General features: G+C 42.8%; 1 protein-coding gene and 1 long non-coding RNA gene across 4 annotated transcripts; both read right to left on the bottom strand.

The window, feature by feature from the left end:
- Positions 1–229: 229 nt before the first annotated feature.
- On the bottom strand, positions 230–4,540 carry LOC139626242 (uncharacterized protein C1orf87). 2 transcript variants are annotated; one of them, XM_071486522.1, is made up of 6 exons: positions 4,293–4,540; positions 3,508–3,646; positions 2,857–2,979; positions 1,734–1,979; positions 477–548; positions 230–377 (listed from the first exon to the last, which is right to left on the bottom strand). In XM_071486522.1, the coding sequence occupies exons 1-6, from the start codon at positions 4,391–4,393 to the stop codon at positions 363–365; spliced, it is 696 nt and encodes a 231-aa protein (XP_071342623.1). In that variant the 5' UTR covers positions 4,394–4,540; the 3' UTR covers positions 230–362. The 2 variants fall into 2 exon arrangements, with proteins under 2 accessions (XP_071342623.1, XP_071342622.1); XM_071486521.1 differs by lacking the exon at positions 230–377 and having other exon boundaries at positions 420–548.
- Positions 4,541–7,781: 3,241 nt separating this feature from the next.
- LOC139626260 (uncharacterized) lies at positions 7,782–11,224 on the bottom strand. 2 transcript variants are annotated; one of them, XR_011692180.1, is made up of 4 exons: positions 11,089–11,224; positions 10,696–10,891; positions 9,272–10,287; positions 7,782–9,121 (listed from the first exon to the last, which is right to left on the bottom strand). It is a non-coding gene; the product is annotated as an uncharacterized lncRNA (long non-coding RNA). The 2 variants fall into 2 exon arrangements; XR_011692179.1 differs by lacking the exon at positions 7,782–9,121 and having other exon boundaries at positions 9,132–10,287.
- Positions 11,225–11,272: the final 48 nt, after the last annotated feature.

The raw sequence follows: 11,272 nt of genomic DNA, 5'->3' as shown, positions 1-11,272 counted from the left end.
AGGCTACGAGAACAAAGTAACTTAACAAACCAGCTGACCTCACAAACAGAACAGAAGGGGACACACTGTGGATATCAGGGGATTTAGAGAGAGATGAGGGGAGAGCTCAACACACTTTAACTTAAGAAAACACGTAAATATTCAAACACAAACAAATTCAGAAAACATCAATTTGACAACATGTACTGCAAATATTCACAACCAATATATGTAGACATATCTTGTCACTCATACACAACAGTTTCTATCACAACAACATTAAAATGAGTTCTTGGCCTCTGAGCGGTTGCAGAGCTGTGGTCACATGACTCTGGCTCTGGTTTCTCGCCTCATGGAGTCTCGGCGTGAATGAGCCTCGTCCATCAGCTGCACTGAAGCTGCAGAGAGGAGGAAGGAGAACAAGCTGCAGCTTCGCTTCATTTGCACAGAGCAGATTTAATGTGTGGCCATCATGCACCTGGAAGCTGTGGCTGTACCTGGCTGCCGCTGCGGCGGTCCTCAGGGAACGCAGAGGCTCTGATGAACTGAAGGAGGTTTCTGTAATAAATCTAACAACAGCACGAAGTGAATACATGAAAACCAAAAGCATCATAAATGGCACGTACCACACAAAGATCCACTTAATGAAATGATGTAAAACCTCTGAGACACACTGAGCTGCTGTGAGAATAAATGATCAGCCGCCTTTGGTGGATTCATGTGCACGAGGCTGGAAACACGCAGGTTAACTTTTGGATGTGAGACGCGGTTGAAACCTCAAGGAAAAGTGAGTAAGTGGAGTTGAGCGGTGAAGAATTAAGTTTGATGCTCACTGTGAATATGCTGACGAGCTAACATGGTTCTGACATGTTTAACTGTTGGATTGTATTGTTTCTTTTAGGATTTGTTAAACTTACACCATACTCTGACCACAGCGGCGCTGCTGTGTGAATACCCTTCTTTACCTTAAGTAAAAACGAAATATCCCCAGAAAATTATAAACCTCAGGGGTCATCACGAGCAGATTGGTCTGACTCCTCTCCTCCTCTCGTTTCCTCCCCTCCTTTTTTCTCTCTTATCTCTTCCTCTTGTTTTGTTTTCTAACTCCTCCCTTTTCTCTTTCCTTCCCTTTCCTTCCCTTTCCTTCCCTTGAGTACAATAATTAAATTTTTATGTCGACTTCTTCACCAGATTTCAGAGATGTTTTGTACTTTTCTCTCGTCCATTTATTTCACTGGTGTAGTTACTTTACTGATTCACATTTTAAAAACCTTTACTGGGTGATATATTGTTATAAAGTATGTTGACAATATATAAATTCAGTATAATAAGCAATAAAATGCTGTTTTCATAGTAATGCAGTGTAGGACAAAGAGGTGGGGCGTGTATGGAGCCCAGACTGGTACATAGTGTTTCTGATCAGATCATTTTGCAATAAAACTTGCATCACTTTGATACTTGCCCTGAAAGACATTTTTTTTAATCTGTGAAAACAAACCCTCAGAGGCAAGTGATTTTTTTTCTGATATCTGTTTTCACAGATGGAAAAAAAAACATAGGAAAAGAAATGTCACTTACCTTTCAGGGCTTCCATACATTGAGCTCAGAACACTTCTAGTTTCTAGTTTTAATTGAGTTGACAATTTGTGTGTTGGAGGATCTGAACTTATCCAGCCCAGATTTCTCTCCCACAGACTTTTACATGTGATTTACTGCTTTTTTTGTGCAGGTGGACGCTGCTGTTGCTTTCTTACCTGGGCTGGATCATTTTTATCAGAAAAGATTTGGAGGAGCAGAGAAAATGTTGGTAACGTCAGTGGGACGTTGTTTTTCAGGAACAGGTGAGTGATCTCAGACCGATCCACTGTCCCACTGCAGGAGGCGTCAAGAGCTGCCACCTCGTCCTCTGCTGACCCCAGAGAGGAGAGCTGCCAATCACACAGCTCCTCTCTGACAGCCGAGGACAGCTCGGACTCATCTCTGTGCTCGGACTCATCTCTCTGTGAAAATTCAATTCAATTCAATTCAATTTTATTTGTATAGCGCCAAATCATAATATACATTATCTCAAGGCACTTTACAGGGTAAGGTCAAGACCTTACTTTGTTACAGAGAAAAACCCAACAGTTCCCACAACGAGCAAGCGCTTGGCGACAGGGGGGAGGAAAAACTCCCTTTTAACAGGAAGAAACCTCCAACAGAACCGGGCTCAGGGTGGGCGGCCGTCTGCCTCGACCGGTTGGGTTTAGGGGAAGATAGAAAGAGGGGGAGGGGGAGGAGAGGGGAGAGAAGAGAGAGAGACCAGGAACAGCTGTCGGTAATGGCGTAGACCAGAGAAACGTGAGTGTTTCTCCAGCGGCGACACTGTGAATCTGGGATGTGGATCAATGTTGCAGCACAGACGGGCCAGTGAAGTGTGAGGTCATTTGCGCACATTTTGCTTTGCAGTCATTAGGAAAAAAACCACTTTATTTTATACCTGAAAAGCTAAATTTTGCATATGATGAAGAGAAGAATCGGAGAGGTTTAATAACTAGATTTAAGGTTTATTTTAGTTGCCTGGGCCTCAAACCTTTAAATAAACGAAAATCTGGGAGATTAAATGTAAAGGTTAAGGGAGTCTGAGTTATAATAAGTGTATGTTGTTCTTAATTCTCCTTTATCTAGTAAAACAATAATCAACATGTATCTTAAATTCTGAGTTTTTCGTCTTAATTACAGGAGTTTAGCTTTGAAGTTCACAGCTCTACTTGTTGTGTGACCTCCAGAAGGTAAGTGTTTTCCAATTATTCCTACATGTTGTGAGCCATTCGTTCATTCATTTTCAGTGTGTATCACAGAAAACTGTCTTTTTAAGGTTAGATTTCACAGAAGAACCTGCTCTGTTGGCTCCAGAAGTTCAGCTGATCTGCGGGGGACAACCTGCTGACGTGTGTTTGGGTGGATGTAGGACCTGGAGCGGTCACCGGAGGGCGCCGTCACACACACCCTGTCAGGAACCTGAGGAGGAAGAGTCACCATCAGTCAGGTGAAGGCCCGGAGCACAGGGCTGCAGAGGTCGGACAGAGAGAACTCAGGTCTTTAAGTAAAGTCAGAAAAGCACAGTGAAGAAATTAAAGTGAAGTAAAGACTAAAGTAAAATTACAGAAATCAGCATCAACGCACAAAGTACCAAAATATTCAGTTTGAAATAAATAATATATATTATTGGATTATAATTATTTATGCATTAACTATGAAGTGCTTCGAACTGCAGTTCCTCTATGCATTTACTGTGGGTAAACTTATTTTAAGTCTTATTTTAACCTTTAATAATAAATCAAATTTCTTAGTTGGTTGTATTTTGATTTCTGAATCTGCAAAATAACAAGTTAATGTAGTGGAGTAGAAGTAGAAAGTAATTTAAAATAGAAAAACTGGAAATTGTCCTTTGATACTGTACTTTCTACCTGCACTTTATAGCCGTGTTTTGAAAGTGGCTATTAGTTATTATTACTAAACATCAGTAAACTCTGACGCAAGCTTCACCTGGTTGATCACAGCCCAGAGTGCAGAGTCCGCTCTGTGGTGCAGCTGTCTGTCAGACCTGGACGCCATCACATCTGGATCATCTGCAGCTGCAACAGGAGGATGTTCTTCCTCTCTCCCTGACGTGTCCCGTGTGTCTCTGCTCAGCAAAAACACATCAGGGTCGAGTGACTGTTGCCTGGAAAGGTTTCTGAAGCAGTTTGAGAAGTAAGTGAAACATAATTGCTGCATAACTGATTATTTTTGCTTTGTGATTGTCAAAAATGGTGTTTTTCAGTATGTTTATATTTTCAAATTTGTGTACTTTTATCATACTTTTTCATATTTATTGGTATAGTAATAGTATAGACAGACCGCTGCTCACTTGACCTTTCTGGGCCACCATTTTAGTTGGTTGTGTTGTGAGTATTTGCAGCGTGTGTTGTCAGACTGATGAAGATGTTTTCTGTGTGTTTTCTTAAGTTGCAGCGTGTTGAGCTCATATAAACCTCAGTGTCTGTTGTAGTGAATAAAAAAGTGATTGATCCAAAACACAGGAAGATGACAAAATAAAAGCAGTGATTAATGACGCCATTGATCACATTAATACTTAACTGGTTGACACACTTTGTGATCATGAGGTTTAGTCTTTAAATGAAAGTTCAGTCAGTTCGTCATACAGCCTCAGTCAACAGTCACAACCCATAATCACAGAAATTAATAATAATAGGAAGAAACTTAATTTTTGTTTCACTTTTCACAGCAGCTGTTACAAAGAGCCTCTGCAGCCTCGTCATTATACTCACTCCTGTGGATCCTCAATAAACTGCTTCACTTGTTTGCTGCCTATGATCTTGACAACAAGTCGGGGGGCTGTATTTGTACCAGACGTGTTTTTCTGAGCCATGATGCAGGTGATGTTTATCAGGTTTCCAGAGCGGGAGCAGGGCCAGTCACGCAGCTGAGCAGTAGCTACAGTTTCTGTCTGTACAATGATCCTTTACTTACATTTACATTTCTTACACATTCCCGTTTTACTTCTCTGTGACCAAGTGGATCCTGTTTCTTGTTGCGTGTCTGAGGTGCTTCCCGGCTTCCTGTTTGCTCTCTCTGCACCATGGTTACCTCTCTGTTCCCACCCCTGAGCTGCAAATGCCCGACACACTCCGGTACTCTGCAGAGGACTGGGGCTCACCTCAGCACACAAACACTGGTGATTTATGAGCTTGTGTTTTACATTTCAGGCTGCTGGCATTAAAGAAAAAAGTGCAGAGGAGAGAAGTGACTGGTAGGTAACAATGAAATAAAACATGACTTTAGTTTTATGACCATTAACTGTATGCTTTCCTCTCCATCTCTACTGTGTGCACATGATGGTGTCTGAAGGGAATAAACCAGACTGCAGTGATGGAAAAACACTGAGAACCATTATCCAAAGCACTGTTATTCTCTTCACTGATAATCTCATTTATCATTGACAGTCCTGCATAAAATTAATGTATTTATTTCAGTATGTAGACCTACCAAGTAAAAAGTAAAAACAAAAGTAATAGAAAAAGTAAAAGACCTCATTGTGAAGAGCGTTTCCTTTCAGTGCTAAATTATCACCTTCATGCATCAATAATGAAAATAAATTAGTTAGTCAGGCTTTTATGTTCAGATATTAGTTCATAAACCAAGTTATTGGACAAATTTAAACTTTGAGATATTGGTGGCTTTAAAGGTTAAATCAGGGGATCAGTAGAGGGACCTTGAATATCTGTTGTAAATTTCATAGGAATTTAATCTGATAGTTGTTGAGCTATTTTCTCAACAACTGAGGTTTTTCAAGGTATAACGCTGCTGCCAGTGCTGATGTTCTCTGTCTGTCCACTTCTGTTCGGATCAAGTTTTCACATTAGAAACTGAATTCATACACCTCAGGTTCAGGAACGGGTTTTCCTCAGATCCCTGTTGGAGCTGGTCCAACATTTTGGGCCCATAAACAAGTCTAGTGAGACGTAAAGTGTTTCCCTCTGAATTCATGGAATTTCTTCAAAAAAGAAAAACTCAAGTAAAGTATCAAGACCTTAATCCTGTGTACGATGTGGGGTTAACGAGTAGCGACCTCCAGGGTTGAAAAATGAAGCCGACACTGAAGTGCTTCGAACTGCAGTTCCTCTAATGACCACTGGAGTCTGGCTCCAACAGTGAGTCCGTCCCCATCGCTTCTCATGTTAAAATGTCAGACTTTACAGTAGAAATAAACATGTTAACAGCCTTGTACAAAAAACGGTTTTGGTCTCTAGAGCTAATAATTTTTATATAACTCAGTGTTTACATTTTATTAAGGCTTAAAGTTATGCATAATTGATGGTGAGGTCGCTCCTGGTTTTTGAGGTGAATCGAATTCTAAACGTTTGCACCAATTAGCAGGTGTCGGTGTCTGCACTCACCATACCTAGCTTGTAATAGAACAGAATAGAATAGAATAGAACAGAATGCTTTTATTGTCATTATACATACAAATGGACAACAAAATTAGCAGTGCTGTTAGGTGCAAAACAAGACAATCCTAATTAGCCAGCAAATGTATTAGCCTTGGGTTAGGCTTCGGGCAAGTCGCCCAGCTGTGCTAACAATGCGGGAGCGTTTGCTTGCAGCAGTTATTGAACTGCTGCATCAGAGTGTCGGCTCCACACACGCCCCCACTTGTTTCCATTTTGCAGTTAGCTGGGAGGTAGGCGGAGTCAGGCACTGCCAAGGTGACGACGGCAGAGCAGCCCACTCTGAGCTTCAAAACTGCTGTTCAGAAACCTCTGGGTGATGTCACGGAGGCTGTGTCCATATCTATCTACAGTCTTTGTGTGTTAATCAATTTTTATCCACCAGAGGGCAAAATAACTCCACAACCAGCTCACAGACACACAACATGAACTTTATTAAGTTTCTAACGTGTTAACAAACTTTTGCCTCTATCAATACATCCAGCAGGCACAGAGCAACATTAAAACCATGCCTGGTGAATGTCCAATAATCACGTTCCTGGTCTGATTTCTACTGAGACCTGGGAAAAACCTTCAGCTTCTTGTTGCCTCTTCACATATAAAGCAAGTCTCTAGGACAGCCTTCTTCCACCTGCGCAATATTGCTAAAATCAGACCCATTCTATGTCTACAGGATGCTGAAAAACTAGTTCATGCATTTGTTACCTCAAGACTGGACTACTGTAACTCTTTATTGTCAGGATGTCCCAAAAATTCAGTAAAAAGCCTCCAATTGATCCAGAATGCGGCAGCACGACTACTGACAGGAACGAGGAAACGAGATCACGTCTCTCCTGTGTTAGCCTCTCTGCATTGGCTCCCTGTAAACTCCAGGATAGAATTTAAAATGCTCCTCCTCACCTACAAAGCCATTAATGGTCAGGCACCATCGTACCTTGGAGAGCTCATAGTTCCCTATTTTCCCAATAGGACACTTCGCTCTCTAAATGCAGGTCAACTTGTGGTTCCCAGAGTTAGTAAGAGTAGAATGGGGGGCAGAGCCTTCAGCTATCAGGCTCCTCTCCTGTGGAACCAGCTCCCAGTGTGGGTCCGGGAGGCAGACCCCCTCTCTACCTTTAAGATCAGGCTTAAAACTGTCCTGTTTAGTAAAGCTTATAGTTAGGGCTGGCTCGGGTATGTCCTGATCCATCCCTTAGCTATGCTGCTATAGAGCTAAACTGCTGGGGGATTCCCATGATTCACTGGGCGCTCTCTCCCTATTTCTGTCTCTCTCCCCCGCTCTCTCTCAATGACTTCATGCCATTAACTTTGTTTTTTTTTTTTTTTTTTTTTTTTTTTTTTTCTCTCCCGTAGTTTTGTGCTTCTCCTCTCTCTCCCTCTCTCTGTCCTCATTCTGCAGGTATCTCTGCCTCGGGAACAGCAGGATCCAGATCCACCACTACTCATCTTTACTATTACTATTACCTGTCTTTATTATTAATAACGCCATTACCGACACAGCTGTTCCTGGTCTCTCTCTCTTCTCTCCCCTCTCCTCCCCCTCCCCCTCTTTCTATCTTCCCCTAAACCCAACCGGTCGAGGCAGACGGCCGCCCACCCTGAGCCCGGTTCTGTTGGAGGTTTCTTCCTGTTAAAAGGGAGTTTTTCCTCCCCCCTGTCGCCAAGCGCTTGCTCGTTGTGGGAACTGTTGGGTTTTTCTCTGTAACAAAGTAAGGTCTTGACCTTACCCTGTAAAGTGCCTTGAGATAATGTATATTATGATTTGGCGCTATACAAATAAAATTGAATTGAATAAAATTGAATTACTGTTTGGTGTCGGACATGTTGTGTACAGTGGGTTTATCAGAGCTGCAGCTGATGGAAACACTGAGGCTGAACCACAGTAAATGTACCTGAAAGTGATGATGACTTGTGGAGCTTTAAGTACAGTGCTTTAGTAATTCACAAACTGTTATTCCTTCCCATCTCTGTCCAGCTCTCCAACTCTACTCTCTGTATGCCTCTGGCCATCAATTGACAGGGGAGCCAATTGGTTGAAGTTAACTTAAATTTTGCAAAATCATTAATTAGAGAGATTTTTCTAATTAAATTTCCAGAAGAGATAAAGAAACAGCTTTGATAAGAGGCTGGAGCGGAGATAGAAGGCCTAATTACATTAATTACTCTATACCTGGAGGAGAAATCTGAGGCAATAAGCTCTGCAACCCTTTAATCTGTTCATAGAATAAAGCAGGAGGTGGACCACGGTACGGCTTTAGTCTGAGTCTGGCACGCTGCCAGGTGCAGGCGCCGGAGCTCGGCCTCTCTCCGTTTGATTTGCAGGAATTAAGTTATTAAATGGTTTTAATAACTGTGGAAATAGCCGCTCATTCTTCACGGCATTGTCAGTCCGCACACGTCACACACCTCTTTAAATGTCCTGCTGCGGCTCAAGTGTGAAAGTCAAACACAAAGTCCAGATCCAAACGATCACATGAGCAGCAACAAAACAGCTGTAGGACGTTTGCTGCTGTGGGAGTTAGGCGTCGGCACCAAACCGAGAGCCCGTTCACCAACAGAGGAATCCTCAAAGGCCCGTAAGGTGCTTCTGGGAAATTATGTCCACTGTGCCTGAGCTCACATGCTGCTCAGTAATATTAACGTCGGCCCAGGGGAGCAGGAGCACAAAGAATTACAATGAAGTGTTTTCATTTTTTGTTAGAAGATATTAAAATTGACAGTGAGCGTGGCATATTTCCTGTGTCTGAGAAGCAGTGTGATGTGTACTGTGCGATGTTTAGGCATCTGATAAAACTCTTAACGTATTCATCTGTTTCACCAACCAGACTTCCTGGATGATGTTTCATTGTCTCTGTATGGACGTCTGTCCCTCCAATTTGTGACCACACTGACAACATGCTACCAATGCACCAAATGCAGACGGGCCTCTTCAAGGGAATGATAAAGTAGTTAAAGGCATGTACATTTTTTCTGCACCCACGGACCGCTCCAGACTTGTCTCCGGTCGTGCAGATGCTCATGTGGCTCCATTAATATTTCAAACGAGGGTCCACATCGGTCTGGAGCTCCATGCATGTGCATTCCCTGATCCACCGTCCATCCATCCCTTCCAGTTGATGTCGGTAAAGCACCACAACGATGTTCGCCAGCTGCAAGTAGAAGAAAAGAACAAGAGGAAGGCAAAAACAGAACATATAATGTACGACCACTTGATGAGAATAGGAGAATAAGGCCAGGAGTTCAACACCACTTGTCTTTAGATTGTTTCAAAGAAGAATCGCCAGATCTCCACACACAACCTTTCTTCAAAACAAGACTCCAGGTCGTTTCCTGGAGCAGGTGCAGTTGGGGGAACTTCCTCTGTGTTCAGCCTGTGTGGTCACACATTCTGGGCTGCATGTGGACGTCTGCCTAGGGATCTGTGCAGACCTTCGCGGACATGGGCGAATGATGAAGACCTCGGTTAAGACCAAGTTAATAATCCACTTGGGTCTCAGGTGAAACAGGTTCAAGGTTACCACTAAGCTGGTAAGTTTGTGAGCAGGATGGATGACATGAAACACTGTGTCCTGTTTAGTCACCTCTCTGTGTCTCCCAGATCTGACTGCCAGCCTCATTTATGCACGATCTTTTTGCACACAGGCCTTAATTGATTAGCGGCCCAATTAAAGAGCAGCGATGGGGCCGAGGCTGGAAGAGAAGGTGACAGAATCACGGCGCTCGCCTCTCCTCTTGAGTAATTCTTTTACTGAGTTTCTAAATCGGGTTTGCCTCGGACTGATAATGGATGTCTGGCCTATCTAAACATGCACCCAAAAGCCGGCTCAGCCCCTCAGCTGAGATAAAGCAGACAAATTACACAAGGAGGAAAGTACAAGTAAGAAAAAAAAAACCAGAACAGCTCCTGAAAGGTTTCATCAGACGTTTTGGAGTATTTGTGTTTGTCGCTCTGCTTGTAAGTGGCTGCACCTCCTCATTTGCCTGTGAATCAGTGTCTGTGATTTCTTGCACAGAAAAGACAGAAGACAAAGTTTGAGGTACATTTCAGAATGATAAATTGATCATTTAATGGGTTATCTCTGTCTCGTTAACCTTCGCCTGCGTGCAAATGATGTGTTGGATTAAACAATGGGGTCTGAACATGGCAGGCACTACATCTCTGTAGTGGCCGTGTGGAGAGACACATTGATCAAAGCGTCACATCCATGATCGTCAACGCTCCTGCGGCGCTCTGAGCCATCCATCACCAGGTCCTCCTCTGGGTCAGATGGCAGCGTCGTTTAACATTTTTATAAATGCCTTCCGCTTGACATACCTGCACAGGAAATATGTGACATTATAATGACCTTCAGCTGTCTAATGGTCAAAGGACAAAAGACACTGAAGCCTGTACCCAGGCTGGTAAACTTGTGAGGCTCTAAGATTTGGATAGATGAAAACTGGAGAGACAGCCTTGCTGTTTTTTAAGGTCATCACTGAAATCACAAGGTTTCACACACACACACACTAATTTGTTTGACAACTTAGGAAACAGTCAGCCAATCAGAAGAAAAAAGTGTAAAATATGGACCTTTAAGCTAAAGTTTAACCAAACTATCTGAGTTTTAAGCCACTGCAGTAAGAAAGGCTCTGAGACCAAGATGTGACATTTGCTTAATGACCATTACCTCTTTCTTTTTCTCGCTGTTATTAATTGTGCTGCAGGTCAATTAGTTTTGCTAACCTGACATCATGGCAGCCTTGCAGCAGCTCTGTTTGTTTGGCCCCTGACGGCAAAGTGAAGCTGCTGTGGTCATTAGTTTCACGTGCTGGTGGTGCCAGGTGAAAGGTGACGGTCCCTCTCCACGTCCTCAGTGATCCGTCCAACAGCTGTCAAGATATCTCACTCTAGACAAGACTGTTGGACCGACATTGCCTCCCTAAAGTGACAAAAAACCTCAAAGAATTTCATTTAAATTTATTAGAAAACAACAAAAATGCCTGTGGTTATAGCCACATTACCCCATATATGAAAATGAATTTGGTCCAGAAAATGTAAACTTTCATTGCTATCAAAGGTTGTAAGAATCAGAGCATCAGAGTCTGAACATCAATATTCAGCGGAGATTTTGTGTACCCTTCACAGGTGGCAGCTATCATCGATTTACAGTCCCGGTCCGGACCTGGACAGAAATCAGCAGGATGCAGCAGGAACTGATCCTTCAGTGGAGCTGCAGAGGCGTACAGCTGGAGGTCAAAGTGGAAATACGTCCACTGAATATTTATGGAGTGATATCTTTTGGTCGAAAGTTCAAATTTTG

Source organism: Trachinotus anak, unplaced genomic scaffold, assembly GCF_046630095.1.
Source record: "Trachinotus anak isolate AG129_WGS33_773 ecotype Australia unplaced genomic scaffold, CSIRO_AGI_Tana_v1 ptg000010l, whole genome shotgun sequence".
Lineage (NCBI taxonomy): Eukaryota > Metazoa > Chordata > Actinopteri > Carangiformes > Carangidae > Trachinotus > Trachinotus anak.
This window is presented reverse-complemented; position numbering and strand designations above follow the sequence as displayed.

What these genes read in the sequence shown, in the direction of transcription:
- LOC139626242 (XM_071486521.1), bottom strand. Translation starts at nt 4,393, where the DNA reads ATGGCTCAGAAAAACACGTCTGGTACAAATACAGCCCCCCGACTTGTT. An exon ending in TTTATTGAGGATCCACAGGA is followed by an intron (nt 3,647 to 4,292) that starts GTGAGTATAATG and finishes TTTGCTGAGCAG; the next exon opens with AGACACACGGGACACGTCAG. An exon ending in ATAAAAATGATCCAGCCCAG is followed by an intron (nt 549 to 1,733) that starts GTAAGAAAGCAA and finishes TGCTGTTGTTAG; the next exon opens with ATTTATTACAGAAACCTCCT.